General features: G+C 37.1%; 1 protein-coding gene across 1 annotated transcript; it reads left to right on the top strand.

The window, feature by feature from the left end:
* Nucleotides 1-65: 65 nt before the first annotated feature.
* Nucleotides 66-27,732, top strand: LOC139124682 (AP-4 complex subunit epsilon-1-like). The gene is made up of 22 exons (XM_070690804.1): nt 66-321; nt 3,365-3,436; nt 4,052-4,218; nt 5,091-5,285; nt 5,914-6,073; nt 7,200-7,366; nt 8,030-8,103; nt 8,791-8,913; nt 9,340-9,449; nt 9,711-9,852; nt 10,707-10,817; nt 12,821-12,933; nt 13,465-13,686; nt 14,476-14,559; nt 15,215-15,323; nt 17,077-17,266; nt 20,467-20,614; nt 21,420-21,548; nt 22,117-22,998; nt 23,720-23,922; nt 24,692-24,846; nt 25,699-27,732. Exons 1-22 carry the CDS (start codon nt 187-189, stop codon nt 25,860-25,862), a joined length of 3,855 nt encoding a protein of 1,284 aa, XP_070546905.1. The 5' UTR covers nt 66-186; the 3' UTR covers nt 25,863-27,732.
* The last annotated feature ends 266 nt before the right edge of the window (nt 27,733-27,998 follow it).

The following is a 27,998-nucleotide window of genomic DNA, read 5'->3' as shown; positions in this document are numbered from 1 at the left end:
TCATGCGTGGACAAACAGAAATTCGTTCATTTGATTGGGCAAATATATAGGGCGCCGCCAACGAAGATTTTCGGTAAGCAATATGGCGGCGTCCATGGATGATAAGCATAAAATCTGCAATTGCTGTGTTTTTCACATACTATCGGTATAGAATATCATTCTGAAGAGAAAATATGCTCGTCTGATATGTCCGACATCATGGAGAAGACTCTGGCATCGTTGCCAGGTTTCCTAACCGGCAATTATGGAACTAGGGGTGCAAACATATCGGCCGGCTTCCAGAATCTCATTCGATGTGTTGGAGAGGCCAAGTCAAAACACGTAAGTATACCGGTGAATATTCTGTTTTTCAGAGGTAAATTCGTTGAGAGTAGTAATCCAGAACATTGATTAGTCCGCCGGATTTCATTTCAACATCAAATACAGGCTTGAAAGGCTGAACCAAAATTACCTCCATGAACAAAACTGATAATATCTGATATCGTATAAAAAAAAAAAGTATATCCTTGACTTTGAGTCGATCTCAAGGGCATCGTCACCCCGACTCAAAGATTTCCTTATTCGTCACAGGCATATTTGAAGACTTGAAAATCAACCTGTAGGCACAAATTACCGTCTCTCATATCGACCGACAAAAGACCTTGTCACTGTCCATCGGCTACTTTGCATGCATGCTTGGTGCCCCGCCCCTTCCCTGTACTGAATCGAAAGTAGTACGGGACAACTGCTGCACAGTGAGAAAGTAAACGAAGAAAGTTCTTGATTTCTGGTCATAAAATGGAGAGTGATTAAAACGAAACTCGTATATCTAATCCATACATAGGGATTTTACATGAAATTGATAGACAGCTACAATAATAATAAATTATATATCAAAAGAAAGCTCTCTTCAAGACCAATTGATTGCATTTTGTTTGATGAAAATCGGTTCAGTACATGCAGAGTTATGTCCTGTTGAATTTGATAAAAAACTTCTTCCATTAGAAATTATGCCATGGTAGACACCTGTAGTTATCATAACCACCAGGTGACCCCATTTTGAACATTGTTTGAGAGAACTAGAATTGCAATTTCTTGTGCTTTTGCAATAACTCAGCATTTCTTATTGAAAATTGATGAAATTTTTTGTGGATATTGCTGACGAAATGTTCAATGGTTTTTAATTTTTATAAATGAAAAAGGTTATTTAGAATGCTGTTTACAAGGTAAACAAATAAACAATACCTGTAAAAAATCAAATGATACCTGTGACATTGATCGCTGTATGCATTAAGTATTGTGAACATCAACAGAAATATGATAATCATATTCCATCATATTTACTTTGCATATATGAAAACAGTTATTTAGATTTATATTTACAAGGTAAACAAATAAACAACAATACCTGTAAACAATCAAATGATACCTGTGACATTTTAGAACTTGATTTGAATTTAACAAAAAATTCTTTTAGATTTTTTTTAATTTGAACTTCGAAATTTTTTTTAAATTTTTTTGTGTGATTACAACTGTTATTAAATGATTATGAAATATGTCTGATTAATGTAGATTTTAAGTTAAAACAATTACAAGAACTTTTCCAAAAAGTCAAAAAAACTTCGTTCTCAACCCTTTGTCAATGCCGTAAAACAGCAACACGCATTTATAGAATGAACAACTGCATTTAACTGGATGTAAAGTTAAGCTGCCCCCGAAATAACATAGACCCTCGAACATCTCGAAGTCAGCGGTCCGAAATACAAACCAGTATAAATCAAACTTTTCCAAAGTCAGGGACACCGTCAATGAGGAAAGAACAAATTAATGATCTATGGCCTTGTTCTTCAGAGAAAACCAAAATAGTCCCTTCTCGGGAACTAAAGATCGAAACTAAAATTTCAGTATAGTATCGGCAAAGTGTGGTGCACGTGCGTATGCCTACAGTTGTACACTGCAGTGCAGTGCTGGCTTGACACTTCTCAGTGTCTATCGAAAAATACCACCCGGAAGTCAAACTACTTCGAACAAGATAACGTTTGAAAGGGTAAAGTATATTTCTCTAGATCCTTGCGTTAGATAAGAAATCAGACAAATCAAGCTGCAAAATCATGAACGTCGGAACTCAGCTTAGACCTCCTGACACAGAACATGCGGCGAAGCGCCGATTACTTGTATGTGATTCCTGGGAGTGCCCGGATGTAAAGTTGGGGTGAAACCATACTCGCTAAAAAGGGCCTTAAGCATCATTTTTCGCATCGTCAGACTCGTAATTATTGCAGAATTACAATTAATATTTATCATAAAATTAATTTTGGGGCCGAACGTTTAAGGAAATCAAGATTTTCTTTCAAAAAAACACAAACGAAACACAAAGTTTGATCACAGATTGAGTTTTCTCGGCCGATTTTAACGTTCGCCCCCTCAAAATGAAGCCCATGATCTCTACTTTCGTACCACCCCTAAAAAATAGTGATGCGATCTGAATAAGTCATGCGGAGAGCCTATCAAAGAGGTATATGTTCGATCTCCTTCGCGGGACATTTGAGGTCACGGCACAACGCTCATAATGGACGCCAAAATCGCCGGTACGCGTGAGTTTGTAGTCGTGCTGTTTTGCCATTTATCGTAGTACAAAAGTGAAAATTTCCCAAAATGTAGTTAAAATAATAATCTTCAACACAACAGTTTCATTTTCTCTGATTATTTGGTCTATTTAAGAATTAACACGAAAGTTCGGACTAGACCTGCATCGAACGCGTACGTTCAACACAAATGTCACGTGACCTAAAATCCGTACTATACAGTTTGGAAAGTACTTCAAAATATTCTTATATCAACTTGGGCAAAACTTGTAAACTGGATATTAGTATTTGTTTCACTGAAGCCCTGTACTCGCTCTATTAGCCATTGTAAAGATATTTGTGGTCAATCAATGGTTATATACAGACTATGGGTAGATGTCAAATTGTAACATGACACATTTCCTATTCATTTTCATTGTAACTTCTGAAAGTTGCATTACATGAATTGAAAGTGCTAAGTCGCCTTGCACCGTGTTCAATGTCAATCACCTCATGCATCTGTCAAGAAACCATCACAACTGGAAACTGAAGTAATTCATACTCTTTAATCCTTTCTCAATCATAGTTTGGCCAGAACCCATTGTTATCAAGGATGAGTGTGGAGTTGTTCTGGATGAACAAGTCTGGTGATTACACATGCACCTCCATCTGGGTGTTTTTCCAAAATTTTCAAAGTGGTGTCCATAATTTCAATATAATAAGACACAATATATAATTGTGTATTGTTGACGTTAAGAAAAATAAAATGTTATCCAAAGCAAATATCATGTAATGCTTAATTGCACTATTTCACTCCACAGGAGGAAGAAAGAATTATCAAAAAGGAATTAGAACTTTTGAAGCAACGCCTTGCACATCCTGACATTAGTAAGGTATGTTCTAAAACATGTACCTCACTGCTCACCTTTGGACTTTGTCAAAGGGTGACCAGAGTATAAGAATACATTATGTCACTGACTGACAAATTTTGTGCAGCTGTTATAGTAATGGGGCTGTTCGCAGTGGAAGATTTGTTACTAACTGCATGCACTTGACAACAGCCACTTCTGCAGAAACTTGGACAAATGTTGCAAGTTTTGCATGTGTTGCTGTTTACGATTAGCGATTGTAGTCTGAGCCATGAGCAGTCTTTTACAGTGCTCATAGTAACTTGAGCTGTCACAAAAAAAGTTATTTTAATTGTTAAATTACATGCATAATTTCCAAAACTTTGAATTTTCAAAATTTTGAATTTCAAACTTCAGTTACTGTAAATGTTAGGTAATTTGTTCCTCTTGTTTAAAATATCCATGGTGACCTCTGATTTTTTCTTGATTTTGTAAGAGAATGCTCATAAGTTTGAGGAAAGTTTGAGCAAAAGCGTAAGTCTTTGCTTTCGAGGAACACACTACAGGTCCCTGTAAGATTTTTCCCTGCATGCTCTGTCGATTTCCCCCTCAGTCGTGTCTCTGTTTTCTAGCTGTTTCTCTTTTTCTCTCTCCCAACAGAAGCAGATGCGTGAGTACTTAGTCAGGCTGATCTACTGTGAAATGCTTGGTCAGGACGCCTCCTTTGGATACATCCATGCACTCAAATTTGCACAGCAAGGAACTCTATTGGATAAAAGAGTTGGTATGTTTCCACCCACTGTATCTTTAAATTTTGGCACAATGGAGTGTTGCTTTCTTGTGTATAATGGTATGTCATGTTTTTCCCCCCATGCTCTGGTAGACTTTGCTGGTGTTCTGCACAACTTGAAAAAAACAGGAGTTGCCAAATTTACTGAACAACTTGCATACTCTTTTGTTACAAAAATGTATTCTTTTGTGTAGTCATTAACATATGAACTGATTACTCAAAAAAAACACAATAGTGGCCCAACCCTTTGTAATCCTATGGTAGAGAACCCTGCATACATTTTACACAGGTAACCCTAATTACACTGGCTGATTTTGAAATGTAAGGCGTACAGTACAGTATCAGGATGCGCTCCCTACATGTAGGTAAATTGATGTCCAATTAGTCAAGAAAGTATCTTGATGCAGGGAAATGGGAATTTGGGATACAGCTTATCATGCAGTCCTAGATTTGAGGTTACACTGTGCAGTGCACTAGCTTTCCAGTACCATACATTGCGTTTTGCCAACTGTCCTGTTCATGAAGACCACAGGGCAGCAGATGGGAAACCTGGTCAGGGACTTTCATGTATGGATGCACATCTTCAATCCAAATTTCAACACTCTGGAGGCCTCCACTATAAGTGTCTGTATCATCCCTGTATGATTTTAATATCACATATGTGCGGTAAGTTAATTATCAATGAATGAACTATTCTACGCAGTGAACTGTACCAACGTTACTTTTACAGAGTGTTCTTTTTTGACTCGTCACAAGAGTCCTTAACAATCAGATAATATTCAAACCAGTTTACTGTGCAAGTTTGGGCAACCTGCAGCTGTCTGTACTATGGAGTGTCCAGATTACAGAGGTATTGAAAATAAGAAAGGTTTTAGGGTACATCCATTTTTTTTTTCACTTGGTTTGCAGGATATTGGCAGTGAGTCTGTTTCTTCATGAAAATCATGAACTGGTTGTATTGCTGATCAACACGTTACAGAGGGATCTGAGAAGTACCAACATTGTTGAAGTCTGCATAGCGCTGACAGCGGTGTCTAGACTCATCAACACTGAGATGATTGCAGCCATCTTACCACTTGTGGAAGACAAACTCCAGCACACCAAGTAAGTCACCTCGGATGTACATGCACACTGGGAACACATCTGTGAATAAAACTACCATAGTTGAGTGAATGCAATGTGGTAGAGATACATGTATCTCGGGGTAGTTAAGTTATCGCAATTGATCAAAGTTATCGTGATGTACAGAAGTGAAGTTATGGTGATGTAATGGGATATTGCAATGTATCGTTGTGCCCACGTTATGTAGTGGAATTATTGCAATGCATTGTGATGTAATGTAGTTATCACGAGTACAGCTTAAACTAACCTGTTAGCTTCACCCAGCACATATGCAGATGCCATGTATTCAGTATAGACAACATACAATTCACCAGTCAAAAACAGGTGGCCATATCTGGTATCTAACTTGTCAATGAACACAGCCAATGGTACATGCGTTTCCTGTATGACGATTGACAGCTTAATATCCACAAAGACAAATTCAATGATATGCATGCCATAGTGCTTGTTACCGGGTATTCTATCATAGTTTAATTTTAGTAGAACATTTTGAACTATTGTTCATCTGAGAAAAGAGTTTACAAAACGTAACACGAAGTTGTGAAGGTTATACTGCAGCTTTCCTAAGCTTTTCAGTTCTTACCTGCAGTTTTCACTTTTTATTTCACAGGGCCATTGTTCGTATCAAAGCTGTCATGACGCTGCAGCAATTCCACAAGAAAGCGCCCAATGTGGTCCAACACATCCACGGCAAATTCCAGAAAGCCCTGTGTGACAAGGATCCCGGAGTCATGTCAGCGGCTCTGTACATCTTCCATGATCTTATCAAGGTGGGCATAATCAGTCATAATAGCGCTGTGTACAGATTACATTCAACATCGGACGTTGCTGCTTGAAATGCTGACAAAATAGCCCAGTGTAGTCTGAGCCAGCAATTGTGCAATAATGTATCCCTCCTGGTCCATAATGGATGAAAGGAAACTTTGCACGTAGCTTAATGTAGAGGCAAAGCTGAGTTCATTATGGAGTGCAAGTTTGCTTCAGTCATTATGGCCCGGAAGGGGTACATTATTGCTATTATTTTACAGTTTTGGCAATGCAAGAGATAATTTTCTGGTGCAGAAAACATCTGGGGCCACAATACTGGATAATCAGATACATTATCAGTAATAATCTGGGGATGACATTACAAAATTCTCTGGTATTGATAAAACTGTTTTGTGTTCCCCTATTAAATAGCATTTTTTATGTTCTTGAATGGGCAACTTCCAAAACTGTAACCTAAATTTGCAGACAAATATCTATAATGAGAGAACAATGATGTCATTTTCAAACAGCCCTGTTTCAGTTCTCATGTTCCCCTTTAAGAAAGAAACATGACTTGAGTGCTTGGTATTACTTTGATTTCAAGGTATACTCTCACCCGTTCCAATTTTGCCACAGTTACCATGGAAAGAGAAAATCTTACCAATCACAGATTTTAAGCAGATGGTCGCTTTTTAAAAACAATGCCCTCACATGGACATTTTGAATACCAAGGAATGCCCCTTTGACCATATATGGGCATATTTAGATTACAGGTGACTGTATACCTTTAAGGTAGAATATACCTTTGAGACACAAATTCAGACTCTCAAACTTTTACCATTATTTTCTGAACTAACATTTGTTTGGGCTCATTTAAAGCTCTTTGAGTAAGGACATTTTCTGCCGTCTAAACTTTTTCAAATATCAAAAAATTTATTTTTCTCCATAGGGTTAAAAAACGGATGGCAGCCATTTTTAATTTCAATTTTTAGTAAATGTTGGGTAATTTGTTTCTCTAATTCAAAACTTTGCATGGTGACCTCTGAATTTTATTCTTGATTTGATAAGAGAATGGTTGAATGTTTCATTGAGGAAAGTTTTAGCAAAAACAAATTTTTTTCTTACTTGCATATCCCGTTTCTTCTGCAGAAAGATACGGCCAAGTACAAAGATTTGGTTCCACCATTCATTACAGTACTGCAGCAGATCATAGACAAGAAACTACCAACCGATTATGAGTACCATCAAATTCCGGCACCGTGGTTACAGATCAGAATAATTAAAATGTTGGCAAAACTCGGACAAGATGATGCTGTGTAAGTATTTTGAGTGAAAGAGTTGGCAGCTGACAAAATAACTACATTTCCCTGCCTAATGTCTGCATTCATTGGCGTTCATGTAAACTTTATTTAGTGTAGCAAACTTCTTTAATATTCACACCTTTAAATAATATTTTACCTTATAAGGGTATGACCTTAACGGATAAGCTTCTAGTCCTTAATATTCACAACTTTGAATACAACTTTACCGGAGACGGATACACCAATAATGGACGAGTGAATAGCCAAATACCTACAGGGCTTACAGGCAAGACTTGCCACTTCGATGCCTGGTATGCATGGTTTTTTACACACACTAAACGTTTTCATATCATTAACAGGAAGGAACCTAATGACTGGTCTGGTCGTAAAGACATTAATTTGAACCCCAGACTGGTGATAGTAATCTGTCTCAAGGCTTACATGTCAGATATATTTCGGTGTCGGTTTTCTGTTGTTTATCCTGTACAAACAATCCAGTCATTAGGTTCCTTCCTGTTAATGATATGAAAACGTTTAGTGTGTGTAAAAAAAATGCATACCAGGCATCGAAGTGGCAAGTCTTGCCTGTAAGCCTGTTATATGGTTATTGTGCACAACAATGTTCACATCATATGCGTACAGTACCTTATATGGTCAACGGTCTTGTGTAAATTACAGCAACAGCTCCCTGATGTACAAGACACTGGAAAACACTTTGATCCGGGCTGACCAGCATCATTGCATGTCATATGGTGAGTTTTCGGTGTGGAGATTTAATCTTGGTGACAAGCACTAGAATGCTGAACATCAGCTGGTTTGTTGTTTAATATAAACTATGCCTTGGACACATATATTCAGGCATTCAAATTGTTACAGTACTTTGCATACATGCCACTTCTTTGAAGTTGCCTGGAATAAGTTTAACCCTTTGAGCGGCAAAGTCTTTTTTTATCCCCTTTATAAAATAAACCCTGTCAATTTTTTTCAGATTTTTGCCAAAATTTTGAGAAAAAACTGTAGCAAATGAAATGTGATGTCCATTTGGTCCAAAAATATCAAAAAATTACAGAAAAACTTATAAAATTGGTAAAATTTTGCACTAAAATTTTGGCGGGAGAAAATTACAGCACTGGAAGGGTTAACCTACAATTCAAACGGAACACGTTACAAGCAAAGACATGTGCAAAAATGCGCATAGAATATGTGTATTTGCATACCCGTTCATGTTAAAGCTGGGTTTGTTTGTACCACTGTCACATGATCTTTAGGGAGTGTAAAGTCTGAAGACCAAAATGTATCCTTTTTATTCTGGAGTAGAACCATAACTAGAGTAGCATGATTTTTCAAAACCATTGACACAGCTGTTCTTGTAAATTTTCACTCCTGCATACAATGTTCTGTCACTAAAGGTAGAAATGTTCTCTGTTTCCATGTTACAGCAATTCTCTATGAGTGTATAATGACTATATGTCAGATATCTCCCAACGCTGCCCTCATCGCCAAAGCAGCTGCCTGTGTTGGCAGACTACTCAAGGCAAGAAGTAACAACCTTCGGTACTTTGGTAAGCTTGAAATGTTCGAATCCATCAAGTTTTAACATTGTCCAGGGCAGAATAATATGCCTAGGGGACAGCTGTTTGGACTCTCAAATCATTATAACACCGGTATGTTGCTGTTATATGCTGCTAGTCAGGACTTATTTTGAAGTTTGTCGAGTAAATCATGAATTTTTTACTGTCAAGTTTTTTTGGGAGAACCAAAAACTTAAGATTCCCCATGGAGTTATCATTTTGATAGCAGCAATTTTGAATTTCAGACTGTCTGTACCGGTACTCTTTGGATACTTTTTTTAACAATATCAACTATCAAGATATATGCGTCAATATTAGATTCCTGATTGTTTCCCTGTAACTACCTGTGATACAGCCCCTTGCTCTCACTTTCTTTGCCACTCAATGACTGACACTCAGATGCTGTCTCTATACTAGGTCTGAATGCCCTCAGTGCCGTGATCAAAGTCAACGCCACCTATGCAGCTGAACATCAACTCATTGTCATTGAGTGTCTGGACGACCCTGACGACACTATCAAGTTCAAGGTAGGTCATAGGCTGTGTGCTTAGCTGACCTTTTCGATATGACACAAAAATGAGGATACCTTTGCTGCCTTCATTGATGGTGCTGCATCAGGCTTATACCGCTGCTGCTTTGACATAGGCACCTCAGTTTTTCTCTCTCATGTTGCAGTGTATGTCATACAAGATGCAAGAGTTCAAAATATTGTCAAGCATTACTGGCCCTTTAACATGGTAGGAGTATCTTATAAACCAAATCGTTATTTGTCTTTTTCCTTGAATTAGACATTAGATCTTCTGTACAGAATGACAAATCAGAAGAACGTGGAGGTTATCTGTGAAAAGCTGACAGAGCATCTGAAGTCTGCCAAAGACATCTACATCAAGAAAGATCTAGTTTCCAAAATCACCACACTGGCTGAAAGATATCCTTTTGTTGCAGTCATGTACTTGTACTTGTGCTGTACAACCTGCTCTTTAATTTGAACCCCTCTTCAGCCAAATTAAGATCCAACTGTAATTTTATCAACCTAAATTTTAGGTCAAGATTTTACTAATTTTTATGAATTTTTCTGTACTTTTTTTGACAAGTTTGGATCAAATGAACATTACATTTCATTTGCTGCAGTTTATTGTCAAAATTTTGGCAAAAATCCGAAAAAAACTTGACCGAGGTATATATTTTGAAGGGTGACTAAATTTGACTTTTGCACTCAAAGGTTCAATTTCAATAGTCTAAGAGAAGTTAGACCACTCAACATGAAATTGGGGTGACATGGTCCATTGATTACCAACCTTTAACACATACTTTAAAACCATCTCACTCCATTGGCAGTAAACTGGTCCATACATATCAATGGTAACAATCATTTTGGGCCAGACCATTATGGTTAAAGGGTTAGTAGCCACCCATTCGTGCCCTCATGTACTGTACCGGTATTGCTACAATATTACATTGTTTGATAGAGATTGTGCAGTTTTCACTATCACATTTTTATGAAAACCAAGTGCACAATTTTTCCCAACAGAGTCTACACAGGGATGGCAGCCATTTTGAATTTCAAGTGTTAGCAAACCTACCAGGCAATTTGTTTCTGTAGTACCAAAGTTTATGTGGTGACCCCTAGCTGAGTTTCGTTTTTGATGTGGAAAGACAACTGTTTGATGTTCCCATGAGAATAGTTTCAGCAAAAGTTTAAGTCTTTCAGGTTCAAGGTGCACTCTAACGTACCTTAGGGGGGTTATTGCGAAATACTGCCCTTAACTCACTTATTAGTACATTTTCTCCAAGAGCGGAGTGGTACCTGAACACAATAAACCAAGTGTTCCTATTGGCTGGCACCATTGTACCTAAAGAGGTGGCTAACAATCTGATGAAACTCATTGCAGAAGGTAAATGTTGCAACAAGGACTTCTAAACAAATTAACTTTATCTGAAACCAGTCATACAATTTGCTACAAATCATCAACTGGAAGATGTAGAACCCTAATGGTGAATATTAACTAGAAAGCAAATATAGTGCACAGTTACTGTACCTTGTCTGAAACCAGCAGTCTGATTGGCTGATCACAAGTTTATATCGCCAACTAGCAGAATAGGGCCATGAATTATTAATAAAAAAACAACACTGAAATGATGAATTCGATTTCTGTGACATTATGTAAACTGTCATTTGATTGGCTGTGACATGATGTAAGCTGTCATTTGATTGGTTGTGAAATGATGTAAACTGTCATTTGATTGGTTGTGACATGATGTAAGCTGTCATTTGATTGGCTTTGACATGATGTAAACTATCGGCTGCACAGTTTCTTTAAAATTTGGCTATTTTTAAAATTAATGTTGAACTCTTTACTCTTGACTTCCTAAAATGACACAAAAACTGGTCTTATGTTGCAACAAGGACTTCTAAACACATATAACTTTGTCTGACACCAGTCATACAATTTGCTACAAATCATCAACTGGAAGATGTAGAACCTTAATGGTGAATATTAACTAGAAAGCAAATATAGTGTACAGTTACTGTACCTTGTCTGAAACCTGCCATCTGACTGGCTGATGCCAGGTTCATATTGTCAACTACCGTACTCGTCCGAGTATAAGCCCCTGCTCGTGTATAAGCCCTACTGATTTCAGAGGATTTTAGAAAATGCATTACATCCGTGTATAAGCCCCTACCCTAGTGTAACTCAAATACAGAAAGGTTAGGAGAGTATATTTGGTCATTTAACTTGGCAAATTACTTTTAGATAATAAAGAAACTATTAAAAGATGTTAAAACAATGGGAAACTGGAGTTCCCTTGACAGCATCGTAAGGAAAATGACACGTTTTCCCAGTACTATCTTGATTCTTTGACCCTGCTCACCCCCGTCGCCTAAATAGAACAGTCTCACTCACGTCGGCCATTGAAAATTTCATTCACAGCCACGATGTTTTCATGCTGCTTGAAATATGCTGTTTCTTTTGTTTGAAGCAATTATCCTTTCATTTGTGAAGACTTTTCCTGGTGACTATTACAATTTTCACTGCTATGTTGTTGTTTTCACAAGATGTAGACAGTTTGATACTGGAATATTGAGTTGCCTTTCCGTGTAGGCTAAGGCAATGCATGCCTGTTCACATTACTGTTGATCAGCAGCATACATGACGTCTTTGTTTCAAGTTTTGGGGGATTTTTGACGCTGAATTTCACCAAAATGTCACTTCTGTATTCAGAGATTGTACAATCAGTTTATTTGGATGTGTAAGTCGATTTTGAAAGCGATAGAAAGATCGAGTGGTGTTGAAAAAAATCGTGCATAAAATTAGCATAAATTATGCGTCCGTGCCAGATAACATGGGGTTGCTCGAGTATAAGCCCCTCCCCTAGTTTTACAGCTGTTTAGTGTTGCCGAACCGGGGGCTTATACTCGGACGAGTACGGTAGTAGAATAAAGCCATGGAGTATCTATAAAAAAACAACACTGAAATGATGAATTCGATTTCTGTGACATTATGTAAACTGTCATTTGATTGGCTGTGACATGATGTAAGCTGTCATTTGATTGGTTGTGAAATGATGTAAACTGTCATTTGATTGGTTGTGACATGATGTAAGCTGTCATTTGATTGGCTTTGACATGATGTAAACTATCGGCTGCACAGTTTCTTTAAAATTTGGCTATTTTTAAAATTAATTTTGATCTCTTTACTCTTGCCTTTCTAAAATGACATCAAAACTGGTCTTATGTCTGCTTCCATTAAAGGTAACATATTACCAGCTCTGTGAGACATTTACTGATTGTGATAGTGAATCGCTGATAGTGAGTGGTTGTACCAGATGTCTGTTGTTTATACTTATTATTTTGTCACTCTGATTTGTTTTGTGTGGTATGTCTTGTTCATGGCAGACACAGCAGCCGAGGAATACGACAGAGAGTTACGGATCAATGCTGTGATGTGTTACAATTCACTGATGGACAGACCATTGCTACCGGACTCCTTGATACACGTCATTTGTTGGGTGAGTTCATAGCCATTGTTAAATTTGTACACTATAAAACAGATTTACCAAAATATCACCTTTTCATGTTTCCCAGATTGAGAGAAATTTGGTTCCACTAAACTTCGATAGCTTTTCTGTTTTCACTTTTGCCTTGATATTTTGTTATGAAATCTTAATTGGTGGTGTGTTTCATACAGATAGGGATGGCAGCTCTTCCTGACATAGTGCCTATGTGTATTTGTTGTACATGTACATGTAGATAAGCAAGTCTGAAATTTGAACAGGGAAAATCCATTTTGTGAAGAGGGCACAAACAATAACATCTGTTTGCATTTAGGAAAAGGGTATTTGTGACATTACAGTTGTCATTTTGTACCCTGAGTTAATTTATGCAAGTATCCCAAGTTTTATTAATATCTGAAAAAGGTCAAAAAAGAGTGACTTTGTCCATTTAAAGTCTTAAATCACAGCACCTGAACAAAATCGTATGTAAATGGAATATTTTTTATTGAATACCGTATTATAAATTCTCTTGTGTATATTTTCCAGGTGCTGGGGGAGTTTTCTCATCTTGCAGAGTCCCTATCTCCCAATGAAATAGTCGATAAACTAGGCAAGTTACTCAGCAGGAGCTTTGAGGATGAGAGCACTGCATCTTGGGTACTGACTGCAATGGCCAAGATTCAGTCCAGCTGTGAAGATGTCAGTGACACTTTCACGGATAGTTTGAGAAGATATAAAACTTGTAGTCATGATATGGACCTACGACAGGTGAATATTGATCCAGTGTTGCATGTGAAGATAAGTGGAAATGGACAATGTTTTGCAAATAATTATGAATAAACTAGGGAGTCATTAGGGTGATGTATGATGGGTAGTGATATGGTGAGTAGCTGGACGGCCTTATTGAAATGCTATTGTTCATATCTATTTTATGTACGCTAATCATTATACATTCAGCCTACCGTATATATGGTTTTGTGTGTTTTGATGAACTATGCTCATGGGCTTACAAGTTCAAAGGTGCATATTCCTGACATGTTACACTTAATGTTCTTTGTTCTTAAAGTAATACATGCGCCTCGAAAGTGAAAGACTTAAACTTTTGCTCAAACTTTCCTCAGTGAAACTTTTAGCCATACTCTTGCCAAATCAATAAAAAATATCAGGGTCACAATTCAAATTTATCTTTGACAGAAACAGATTACCTGACATTTACAATATTTGAAACTCAATATGGCCGTCATCCTTGTGTTAGCTCTTTGAAAAAAATTAAATTTTGTATTTTTGAAAAACTAAGAGGGTGAAAAGTTTTCTTTTTCTGAGAGCTTTAAAATGAGCCCCCACAAGTAGTAGATCAGAAAAGAATTGTAGAAATTTGACAGTCTGAATATCTGTCCCCGAGGCATGTTCTACCTCAATACTACACTTCTGACTCACACTGTTCATGTCTTTGGCTTCAAATGCAATTTAAATCTGATGAAATCATTTAATTTCTGTTGATTTAATCTTGTGTACTCCTAATGTAATTATTTCTCTGAAATCTCTATTCATCTGTAGAGAGCTTGTGAGTTTGATCAACTTCTGCAGGACAAGACGTTGATGAAGGACATATTACCAGCCCCTACCAGTCAGACTCTGGAGGTAAGAATATTCAAGCATTGCACATAAGTTCTATGAAACTCACAAACATTGAGCAATATTATAACATATTTTTAATATATATATATTATTGGGAAAATAACACTTGTTTAGATCGTTTTGCTTTTAGTCTGGTTAGATATATATACATGGATTTTCTCAGTATTTTGAACATTGAGGCCTTGTTTGGATAACAAATATTGTGAAGTATAATTTGAACAGTTACGTGTTTTTGTTAACATGTTTTCCATGGTGAAAATGTGTTAACTCACTCATGATAATTAAAATAGAGCCAGAATGGCAAGTTCTTGTTCAAGTTCACAAAGTATGTTGGATAGCCTTCTGTTCAGCTTGTCAACATAGCATCTGTATTTGGCAAATGCACTGCCATTGTTTAGATGAAGGTTCTTGTCCAGATCATAATTCACTTGTCAGCAATAACAATGCAGTCTACGCATGTACAGGCCGAGTTGACAAGCTGAATACTGTGTATATCAAAATGCTTTGGGAGTAGAAAAAAGAATTTGTCATTGAGGTAAAAACAGAATTAGTGGAAAAAATTGTCATAGTTGCAACTAGTGTACCTTTTATGTTCTTTTTCTCTATCACTTGTAGAATTTATTCTATTTTATAACATTTATTTGAAATATCTTTACAGATTGATTCAACTCTGTCCTTTCTTGATGAATATGTGTCTGAAGCATTGTCACAGGGTGTACCAGTCTACAAACCCAAACAACAGAGACAAACACATCAAATAACAATGGGTAAGAGATTTTAATATGACTTTATCAGACTTCCATTGAAACCCTGTAAGTGCCAAAGGCGATTTTGTCATCTTTGTAAACTATAACCCAGACAATGATTTTTCAGATCCAGACAAATTTTTCAGATTTTTTTTCCCAAAATTTTCATTAAAAACTGATGAAGCTGATGAAAAGTGATGTCTATTAAGTCAAAAATTATAAAAAAATTACAGAAAAGTTAATATAAATTGGTAAAATATTGCACTAAAATTTTTGTTGGAAAAACTACGGCACTCAAAGAGTTAACATTTTGGTGATGGGATTCTGCAAATAATCTAACCAATGTACTGTTTATGTTAACCTTTCTGCCAAATCACAATATAAGAGGACAGCCTATGTGACAGCCTGACTATGTATCCCATTTGAGTGGAACAATGGGGACAGACTCCTAAATCTAAACTGTTCATCGCCATTCCTGTGTATACAGGTCCACACTCACTATGAAAACAATGGGTTTGGGTTAAACCATTATGGTGAAAGGATGAAATACTAAATTTTAATGATTTTGTATTATTTAAGAGTTCCATGGGTGCAGTTTCATTTTTCAGTTCCACCAGCAAACCGTATATTTTATCAAGCCTACAGATATGTGGTCACTTCCCAGTAGTCCAATCGCACTTTCAGAGCCTGTACAGAACTGTACCTCTCTTATGTGATCAGTGGCTACCTGTAATACACTTAGTTGTCAGATATACCAGTGCGGAACCTGTGTGTAGTGGTCAGGATTTCTGATTTCTGATTTCTGACTGTTGTTCTCATGTACGGTATCATGCTTGTAACCCTGTAGGCCCGTTAATCTATGTCATGTAGGTTAAGCTCAACAGTAAAACTTTTTTTTTTTACCAAAAGTTAACTGTGCAATGATTAACTTTATCATTTAATAAACATTTACACATGTGAACATTTGTTTTGCCTTCCACTGGAAATAGTCAAAAAGGGTAAGTACCGGTAAATCTCTCACAATGTGAGTCCATTTGCACGGCATGTTACTGGGTTAAATTGCAACCAAACAACAGCACAATGTTTGAATATACCGTTGCCTGCTGTCCTTGTTTAAAATGTTATTCCCACTCCAATACTACCATCTGTAAGCTGAATATCACAACAGAAATTATTGCAGCTCACCATTTAGATAGCTTGGCTGTTTTCAACTTTACTTGAAATTTGCTGAATGTTTACTTTTTAAGTTAGTTCGTGCCTCAAAAGTGAAGGACTTTGCTCAGACTTTTCCTCAACGAAACTTTCAACCAATCTCTTTCCAAATCAAGAATGAAAATCAGGGATCACTGTGTGAAGTTTGGTACTACAGGAACAAATTACCGAACATTTATTGACGTATGAAATTCAAAATGGCTGCTATCCCTGAGCTAACTTCAAAGGAGAAAAATATTTTTGATTTTCAAAAAACAAAGATAGTGAAACATTTTATATCTCGAGAGCCTTAAAATCAACCCCACAAGTGGTAGACCAGAAAAGAATTTTAAAGATTTGCGAGTTTGGATATCTGTCCGCGAGGTGCATTTCTGCCTTAAAACCATGAAATGATGAATAATTGTTTATTCTTGGTTTTATTTACTTTGTCATTTTTGTTGTTGTTGTTATACCTTCACATGCCTTCGCTAAAATTTCTGTTTTGGAAGTTTGCTCCAGGCACATTTTAAAGCAGCTGAAATACGGCCTCTCTCCTAACAAGATAGTTTCTTTTACATTTCAGCGATAAAGCAGTCCCTGTGGTCAGGATTGAACTTTGACCCCTACGAGAGCCCAACAGCCTCTCTTGCCAGCACTGCATCAAAGTCCACACCGCCACACAAATCTCCAATGATTACCATTGCACTTGATCCATCAGTGAGCTCCAGTGCATCAGGGCACAGCTCTGAACCATGGGAGACAGAAGATTTAGGGTAAGACAGTTAGTTTAGTTACGAGACCTGACAAAAAAATATTTTTCCTTTGATTTTCTTTAGTCCCCACGGACACCGTCCGGGGGGACTTATAGGTTTGGTCATGTCCGTGCGTGCGTGCGTGCGTGCGTCCGTGTGTGCGTCCGTCCGTCCGTCCGTCCGTCCGTTCACGCAGATATCTCAGAGACGCCTGGAGCGATTTCATTCAAACTTAGTACGAGGATTATCACCTATGCCATACATATGCACATCGATTTGTTTTACGATCTGATTCAATATGGCCGTCTGGCAGCCATTTTGTTTCCTGTATTTGATGTCAGTGCGTATGTTCACGCAAATTTCTCAGTGATGTTAGGAGCGATTCCATTCAAACTTGGTACATAGATCACTCTATATGTTACACATATGCACATTGATTTTTGTTTTGATCTGGTCTAAAATGGCTACGTGGCGGCCATTTTGTTTCCTATATTTTACGACTGTGCGGGCGTTCACGTAAATTTCTCAGCGATGCCGGGTGGGATTGCATTGAAAGTTGATACCTATATTAATCTCTATCACATATATATGCACGCCGATTTTTGTAATGATTTGATCATAAATGGCTGTGTGACGGCCATTTTCTTTCCTGTCTTTGATATCCATCCACAGGGTCCCCAGGTATGATCCACAGGGTCCCCAGGATGAAATTAATATTAATGCTGTGTCCATGCACAGGGGCTTATGAATGCAGATATCTGAGATATTCCTGTGCCAATTCTTTTTAGTCCCCAGTGACACCGTCCGGGGGGACTTACAGGTTTGGTCATGTCCGTGCGTGTGTGCGTGCGTGCGTCCGTCCGTCCGTTCACGCAGATATCTCAGAGACGCCTGGAGCGATTTCGTTCAAACTTGGTACAAGGATAGTACCCTACCTCATACAGATGCACGTCAATTTGTTTCACGATGCAATCAAATTTGGCCGCGTTAGAGGACTTTTTAGTTTACGCCTCCATAGACTCCCATGTATAAGGCTGTTCTCCATAGACTCCGATGTACCGGTATAAGATAAGGCCAAGAAAAATAAAATTTAGTTTCTCATCGTATTCATATTGCAAAAAGGATGCAGTGACACAGTTTTTAGTCCCAACAGATAAAGTTCAGGGGGCTTATAGAGTGGGTCATGTCTGTCCGTGAGCCCATCCGTTCACGCAGATATCTCAGACACTTTGACAAAATGTCACTTGACCTTGGTGACCTTTGACCTCAAATATATATATTTGTCCATAACTCAGTAACCACAAGTGCTAAACCTTTCATATATAGTATGATGGGACACCTTATGACGCCACATATTGTACCTCATTAATTATGTGCATATCTAATTTTGAGCGAGCCAATAGAGCTAGAGGTCTGATTTTTGGTATATAGGGATAACTGTGCAATACAATTTTTTTGACAAAAATGTCACATGACCTCAATGACCTTTGACCTCAAATATACATATTTGTCCATAACTCAGTAACCACAAGTGCTACACTCTTCATATTTGGTATGATGGGACACCTTATGATGCCACATATTGTACCTCATTATGTGCATGTCTAATTTTGAGCGAGCCAATAGAGCTAGAGGTCTGAGTTTTGGTATATAGGGATAACTGTGCAATACAATTTTTTTGACAAAAATGTCACATGACCTCAATGACCTTTAACCTCAAATATACATATTTGTCCATAACTCAGTAACCACAAGTGCTACACTCTTCATATTTGGTATGATGGGACACCTTATGATGCCACATATTGTACCTCATTAATTATGTGCATATCAATTTTTGAGCGAGCCAATAGAGCTAGAGATCTGATTTTTGGTATATAGGGATAACTTAGCAATACAATTTTTTTGACAAAATGTCACGTGACCTCAATGACCTTTGACCTCAAATATACATATTTGTCCATAACTCAGTAACCACAAGTGCTACACCCTTCATATTTGGTATGATGGGACACCTTATGACGCCACATATTGTACCTCATTAATTATGCACATATCTAACTTTGAGCGAGCCAATAGAGCTAGATGTCTGATTTTTGGTATGTAGGGATAATTATAGGATAGAAATTTTTTGACAAAATTTCTTTAGACCTCGATAACCTTTTACCTAAAATACATGTTTATGTCAATAAATAAGTAACCACAAGTGCTATGTCCTTTATATTTAGTAGGATGGGAGACCTTATGACAACACATGGTTTACCTCATTAATTATGCGCATATATAATTCTTGGCAAGCCAATAGAGCTAGAGGTCTCGATTTTTGCATATAGGGATTAATTAGCAATACAATTTTTTTTTCGATATGTCACATGACCTTGATGACCTTTGACCTTGATTATACTTATATATGCATAACTCAGTAACCACAAGTTCTTTATGCTTCAATTTTGATAGGATAATAGACCTTAAGATGTCACATCTTGTACCTCATTTATTATGCGCATATGTATTTCTTGGCTGGCCAATACAGCTGGAGGTCTGATCTTTTTTCCTGATTTAGAACCATAACTTAGACATGCCTCTTGTTTCAAATTGGGAACAATGATATAGACCTATGTGTCCATAGATCTGAACGCCACTCTCCAGTGATACTTCTTAATGACCACATTTCCCTGCCCCATCAAGACTAATACTCCTATTACAAGTGGGGACTATGTCATTGTCAATGACTTGTCTTTAGAAAACCAGAAAAAGTGAGGAAAGTGTTGAAAATTTTCTGGACAAGTAAAATTTCCTTACTGATTTAAGAAATTCAATTGCTGTTTTTTTTCAAGTTTACAGTTTATTATCTCATAGGAATGGACATCAAATATTGTTTCAACAGATTTATTTATCATGCAGGAAAAAATTTGTTTGAATGCAAAACGTTTCATTGAACTCAAGTCACGCTGATTTTATAATCATTGTTATTTATGCAAACTATCATGATTTTTACACAAATCAGGAATTTAAAGTAACTTAGCTGAGTACGGCTAGCTCAATGTTTGAGGTAACAATATTTTCACTGCGGTGATAAAGTAATACCTTCAATGCAGTCTATGTTATTTTCTATGATTGAAAGACAGGAATTTACTGTAAAATCTTGGCTATCAGAATTATTATTCCACTATCAAAATTTGTGGCAGAGATTTGAAGCTGGATACCCTTTCCGTTGCCAGGTCATCCAGGCTGAATTTGAAAGGGCTGAAACCGGTTTGGAGCAGAGAGGGTTACCATGGAACCAAGCAAGGCAAAGACAAAACCAGGGATAAAGAAGTCACTGAATTCATGGATGAGAAGCCTGCCAAATCTAAACCAACTGTACAGGTATGTACCCGTTACATGGCAAGATTTGCACTTGTAGAGTATAGTTCATCGACTTTAGACAGAGCATTTTTTTTCAGCTGATTTCCAGAACTGCCAGTAACCTTGGCTACTGTTTCCGTTAGCAGAATTACATGATGAGTTTTTTGTATTTAGATTGTACAGTTATTTAAACTTTTCTGTAATTCATTGCTATTGATTCATTGATTTTGAGGAGATCTGTATGTAAAAGTGTACATCTGATTGTGGTAGTGTTGAATTGTAATTTTAATGAGATGTTTGTTGTGTTTGTGTGCTATATGTTATAGGGACATAAGCTGTAACTTATGGCAAGTTTTTCAGTATTCTGCTTCTGTATATCAACTACTGTGTCTGACCCTAATCCGTTTGTCATGCTGAAATTTTGAGTATTCTTTTTGTCAACACAGCTTGTATGTGTGTTGTGATCATTGCTTATTATTTACAAATAAATTCTAGTCCGGACTTGAATACAATTTTCAACAATAACAATGTAGTGTTGATATGCTAAATACTTGGCATTAAATTACAGTTTAGGAATTCAATGCAGAAAGTGTAGGTTGGTAAACCACAAAACATAAGTTCTGAAAAAATAGCCAAAAGATACAGCTTATGGAGCTTTAATATGTACGGTATATCTGTATGAGAGAGAGAGAGAGAGAGGAGAGAGAGAGAGAGATACCTCTGTTAAATATTAAGGTGGCTGATAATGATTATATGTCTCTTCCTCATTCATCAAATGCTGTTTGCTAATATTAAGCCATGACATGCTTCATACATATGCATTCAGGTTAGTTCAGTCACTGCTACAGCTACTCCATCAAAGCACACTGCAACAATAGTGGAGACTGAGGAGGAGAGAAGAAAAAGAGAGTTAGCAAGCGCTGTATTCTCTGGCATTGTGACATCAGAAAAAGAGGTGAAAATCTCAAATATGGCATTTATTTTCTGGCACAACTATAGCTTCATGCAGTAATAGCTAATAACGGTAATACAGACTAGAGCTAAAGCCAGAAAAATCATCTCATTTGAAAGTGGAAATATCATTTTGTCATGATACTTAATTTTTATGAACACAAAAAGTGGCTTTAATGCCAAACACACAGTGTCATGCGCTGTCATGTTACCATAGAAAAAGAACTGGTGATCATAAAATTTAGAGAAGTAGCTAATAATTTCATCTTTTTGTGAATGCTTTGCCATCTTTTACCATTCGTAGTCTGATATGCAATAGAACATCAAATATCCGGTACGCTGCTGAATTGAATACATGATGTAACTTTTCATAATACAACTATATTGATTAATACATTATTAAATTATGATAATTACTCATTCATGTATATTGGCCACTACTACAGGAGTCAGTTTATTACTTGTTGTTGTTTGTACAAGATGTTCCAAGAATAGAACACCACTCCAACATTACTCCAACTTTGTGCCGTTGATTATTGGACACGACCCCTTTTCTCATTTGTGCAACACAGGGTATACCAGATGAAGTTGGAAACAACCATGGAGGAAGGACACCCAAACAAACAATCTTCACTGACTCTCTGTTAGAAGGTTTTGGACACAGGGAAGTTGACAAAAATCAACAAGGCAAAGAAGCATCGATAGTAGACTTGCTGTCAGAGATTAATTTTTCACAGGATGTTGCTGATACTAGCAGTGTAGACATGCTTCCAGGAATAATCCAGACTGGAGTCTCTGCGACATCAGTTGGTGTGACGCCACCTGATCTGACCCCATCTGGGCAGGATATAGGCATTCTAAATAAACTTGACAATAGTGTAAATGGAAAACGCAATGACCTTTTACAAGATATTTCTGCAGATGCTGCAGAAGTAGGTAAAACTATGAACATGAATCAGAGTAGTTCTCATGTTACTGAGAAAACAGAAGGTGGAAGCACATCGCAGAGGATGGGTGGCACTGCCTACCTTGTGAGTATTCCTGATGACAGCAGCACCGATAGGGAAAGTGTCCATATAGAAAGTCTGCAAGGAGAAGCTAGGGACGATACTAAGTTAACTGACAGTGATATAAAGTCAAAATCTGGCGCATCAGCTGATCTGTTACTTACTGATTCAGGTGTAAAACCCAGTTCTGTCTGTCTGCTTGACAGTGACATTGATGACAATGCTCTCTCAGATGGTGTGACTGTCACACAAACACTTCCAGATGGACTTGATCAGTACCCTCATGCCAAGGAGCACCAGGAATTGGTATCGGATTCTGTCGTTAGAGTTTCTTCATGCAAAGTTTGGAAGCCAGATGTTCTTGCCATAGTTGTTTTCATCACTAATCAAAATAAATTTGCAATTCAGAGTATGCAATTTAATGTAGATGTACCATCCAATCTGAAGGTAAGCAAATGTGGTGGTTTCAGTTCGGTTCGAACTCACAACGTATGGTACCCAGTCACCGAGCAGAGAAGCAACAGACAAAACCGCACTCAGCCAAATCCCCAATCTCTAAAAGATTGGTTCAATAACCGAGCTAAGTTGTAACAATTTTTCTGAGTGCAATCCCTCCACACGCTGTAGAGTTCGTGAAGCACTCACGCTCGTACGCTCAGTATCACACACAAACTTTATAAGAGCGAAGCAATGAATACATTGCTTAAACTGGAATGTAGATCTGTTACATGTAACCTTCTAACTTATGTGACCATCCCTTTGATGGTGAATTGCATTGATTGAAGATATGGTAATGAAGATGCATACTTCACGGAGGTACTCAGTCTTGGTGAAAGATACAAGCAAAATTAATTTACATAATATTTCTTCAACGAGCAATTAAAAGGAAACAAAAATTCAATAACCTTAGATTCTTGTACACAGACTAATTAATCTTCCAAAAGCATTTTATCAGCGATTTTATGGCCGAAACTCCAGTGTGGTATTATGTAATTATGATAACCAGTACTATGATATACTGGTTTGGAATGCTCTTGTTCTACTGTATAAAATATGAGAGGCTGATTGTATCTATGCATATATTTTCTGATAGACCTTTCTGAATTGTTATCTCACTTTTTATCCTCATCACTTTTTTGCTAAGCAAGTGATCTTCTTTGACTTGCAGGTAGCAATCAACGAGTCAGAGTGCAATACGTTTAGTGTAGATAAACTTGAATTTCGTCAGTGTCACGTTGAAGAGCTGCAAGTAGGATATATTGGCCCGTCTCTTCACATGGTGCTGGGAGGGCAGCTTTTGTACAAGGACCACACAAATACTACAAAGAGGCTATTCTTCAGTACACCTCTACACATGAGCGACTTTTTGAGGTGAGTTAATTTTGTTGGTTTTTCTTTGCGCAGGATTGGCAGAGGTTTTATAGTAGTACAAATAATTGTATATCTGGGATCCATTAACACCATAATGCCAATGTGCAGTTGCTTGGAGGGTTATACTAGATGATGTATGGATTGTAATTATTTCTGGCAACTTGGAGGGTCTGATACTTAAGCTATTGTGTATCTTATTGGCGGTTTAAAATGATTTATTAATGTCAATGATATTCAGCAAACCAGTAAACTTCAAGCTTCCTAGATGGTGCACACTGCCAGATAGCAAACACAGTCACTGAGCTATAGGTGGCAATGTATAATGTTTGCTTTGTAGGAATTGTTTTTTGTGTAGCTTTGTAGGTTTTGATCTATTGTACTTTTCCCCACAAGGAAGAACCTCTCGGCTACCATATTTTTACCATGTTACTTTCAAGCCTGAACACAATGTTCACAAATATGGATCTAATGCCTGTGAGCTGATATTGCAAGCCGTAAAATCTATCAATAGTAATATGTGCAATTTATCCTCAATTTCACATTTTTATTAAACATTATTCTGTCTGTCATACAAAATATAAAGTCATAATTTTGCCCAATTCAAACTCACTCTACTATCTTAATTATCAGAGAAATTGGTGCCAAATACTCAGTCACATCTCTATCTGTGAAAAAATTGTTCAGCAACCCGACAGGCCCATTTTCTGTTATTTTATACCAGTCAAGAATAATATCATCAAGTATTATGCTAAATTTATTCCTTTATCAGGCCACTGAAGCTTGTAACAGAAGAATTTGGCAAAAAATGGACAAGCTGTTCGAAAGACAAGAAAATTGTTATACAGAGAGGAAATATACAGACAATGGAAGATTACATGAAATTTATTGAAGAAAAACTTCACTTACACTCAGTCCAAATCATAGGTGAGTACCTAGGTAGCTACTCCATCAAAGGAATTAATTGCGTGAACGATAGGTTTTTTTTCAATTTTGCGTTGCGTGTCTACTTTTGAGGCCCTGGATTATTTTCAACAACAGTTTTATTGGCCGAGGATCAACCCCTTGTTCGAATCTTTAACAGACTTTATTAACCAAACCAGGACAGATAAAAATGAGTTAATTATTTGTCAATTATTGGTGCTAATTCCAACTGAAAACACCATAGTGCTGGTAATAGGGCAGGCAAAATTGATTTTCAGAGATTGTTCAAACTGACTGTCGCACGATTTTTATGTAAACAATTGTTGCAAAATCCTAGCCACAGCATTTGCTATTATCATAGGCTTTCAGAAAATATGCTTTGTTCTTTTCAGAGAATTTTTTGTTTTGAAGGGTCCAGTACTTGTCCTTTCCTCAAAAATGATTTCCAGTGCTGACTTACATTTGTGATGAACAACTGATTTTCACCATTTCCTATTTTACTCATTTGAATAGAGACAATTGAAATAATAATAACCATTAAAGGTGCAGTCCTCATCCCTGGGTCTTCCATTAGTTGCTGTTGACATTGACTGTTTATGTGATTTTAGTCCTTTGCTGGCCTTTGAAAGTTGTGCACAGTTAGTCAATTTGCTGATAAAAAACTACCCCTTTAACTATCATTGCTATCATATATATCACAAACACATCATTGACATGTGCAATATCTTGCCAAAATTTTTTGGCACTAGGGGTATATAATCTAATTCATTTTTTCTGGCATGCATGGTAGTCAGGAGGTTGAGATTTAAACCATATCCCTCTCATAAACTCTCCCTTTTATTTTCACTCCCCTAGGTCACGAAGGCATTTCTTGTGGAATTCTTCTGCAGAAGAGCAATGATATATGTCTGCTTCATGGAAAGTTTGTGCAATCCAACTCCCTTGAACTTTGGTTCAGGTCCAACAGTCAGCTTCTGTCAGATGCCGTAGCAAGACAGTGTTCTACTTTGTTCAAGTAGAGCGTCCATCAAAACAGGGATTGATATGCATATGTAGTGATTATCTTTACAGCAAGACGGAAGATTGTAGGGCCCGTGCTTAACTATCATACAAATCTACATGATCCTGTTGGGTCCAGTTACTTCATTAAACTATAGCATACCCCCTAAGAGACATAATATTTTCTTAATGAAGATTTGACCCTATGTTCTGTAGGCTTGCTAGTTTTACTTAATATGCTGCAGGGCTTGTCCCTTTACTGCCCTTCTCTCTAGACTCGTTAAAATGTGTGTTTTGACAGCTGTGGCAATATACCTGTATGTGTATTTGAAGGTGAAGAAAATCTGGCACACTCAAAAATTTTGACAGATAACAACTGTATACTGTGTTGCAATGTAGCAACAACTAAGAGCTTCTCAGATAGAAGTACTTAATCTGCAGCACTTTGTCCAAGATCGCGGTGTCCGGATGCCTCATACCATGAACATTTAAATCCAAATGTCCAAATTTTTTCCCTTATTTCACTATTTATTTGCTGATGGTCCCACAGACTAATCACAAAGTACTGCAGAAATTATTGTAGCTTACTGTTTAGATGGCCCGGATGTTAGAAAATCAACTTGAACCATAGGAATTAACAGCAACTTCCATCTTGCTTGGGGCCAAACAAAACAAAGTGTAATGCATTCTGGCACTTGCTCATGGACCAGTACCTCTGAATTTACTTTCTGCCCAGACCATTGTCGACACTTTTCTTATTTTGTTTCATTACAATTTCTCTTGTCTCCAGATTCATTATTTCTTCTGTTTGGTATGTCTCTGTGTGGTATATCCGGCATATTTACATTTGATTTGGGACAGATAACTACTGAATTACCTCAGTTTTTTCTACACTTCCATTATCATCAATTGATTTTATAGTGACACTCTTATTTGCCTTTATGTAGGTCGAACTCTGCTATACGAATGAGAAACTGCACTTGATGAATATTCCATGATGAAAGAGTTCTTCCCGTCATTTTAAGTAATGACATTTTACATTCACATTTGTGTGTGCGAACTAGGAAAAAAAATAATGCTCATATGGAATGCACATCCATAGACACTTTTCTGATACCGGCTTATTGTTGTTACCATTATTCAAAACCATGTTTCATCATCTACCAAATTTGTAATCTGTCTACCAAATTATTTCAAGACAAATGTTTAAGTAAACTTCTTTCATCTTCAGCACTGTGATACCTGGTATACTATGAATTGCCCTCACTATACCATAATGCCTATTTAAAGAGTGTATGCTGTCCCCAAATTGAGTGAGTCTCCTATAGGAGGAGGGTTTCCTAAGGACCATACTCATACATACCTTCATTACAGCAGTTTGGTTCAACCCTAGGTGTTTCAGTGGTGAGGCTTGTCCCTAAATGTTATGATACAGTGATGACATGGTATCTAGGATTAGTAGGAACGGAATTGTGCTAAAGTTGCTGTGAAGTCTTCCCTAGGTGTACCGTGTGGCAGAATTGTTTGTATGGAGCATGTGAATGCCAAACATGAACCTGGATTCATATGATGTTTTTTGGTTGTTATAGTAAATTATATTGATGATATTATTACATATTAACAACTCTCAGATGAGCCTGTTCAGATTTGATGTAATCAATGAAATATGTCTTAACTTTTTTTACACAATGATTTGAAAGTTTACAGAGTGAATTTGCCAACATGTGAATGTGCCAGTGTACACATTTTCACAGGAGAGTAAATTTACGTGTTTCAGGTGTAAATGTTGTATTTAAAAGTCTTAAGAAGTCTTATTGTGCAGTTTTCATGTTAATGTATTGATGCATTCATGAGATTGTTAAGTCAAGTATTAAAATGACAATGAAGGAACATGCTACAGAGTGTTTTCTTCCTGGGAACAATGTTCTCTCCATTGTCATTCCCTGTAACTTCCCCTCCCCAGGAAACACTGCCATAGGAAAAGTTGCACATAATTATTTTTTGTCTTTTTCACCCCTCCCGCCTAATGTAGACTTTCAAAAAGCAAAGAATGTTGATGAAATTAACACAGTGATTGTAGACTTCCTTTTATGATTTAAGCAAAACGTTTGATGCTAAATGTACAAGTGCGAGATATTGTCTTGTTGGCGGTATGC

Source organism: Ptychodera flava, assembly GCF_041260155.1.
Source record: "Ptychodera flava strain L36383 chromosome 23 unlocalized genomic scaffold, AS_Pfla_20210202 Scaffold_24__1_contigs__length_23054250_pilon, whole genome shotgun sequence".
In the NCBI taxonomy this organism is placed as follows: Eukaryota; Metazoa; Hemichordata; class Enteropneusta; family Ptychoderidae; genus Ptychodera; species Ptychodera flava.
The sequence above is the reverse complement of the archived record's forward strand: the minus strand, read 5'-3'. Positions and strand labels throughout refer to the sequence as shown.

Excerpts from the sequence above, each read along its gene's own strand:
- LOC139124682 (XM_070690804.1), top strand. The coding sequence starts at position 187 with ATGTCCGACATCATGGAGAAGACTCTGGCATCGTTGCCAGGTTTCCTA. Across the intron at positions 12,934-13,464 it reads TGATACACGTCATTTGTTGG|GTGCTGGGGGAGTTTTCTCA; the intron begins GTGAGTTCATAG and ends TATATTTTCCAG. Across the intron at positions 24,847-25,698 it reads ACACTCAGTCCAAATCATAG|GTCACGAAGGCATTTCTTGT; the intron begins GTGAGTACCTAG and ends TCACTCCCCTAG.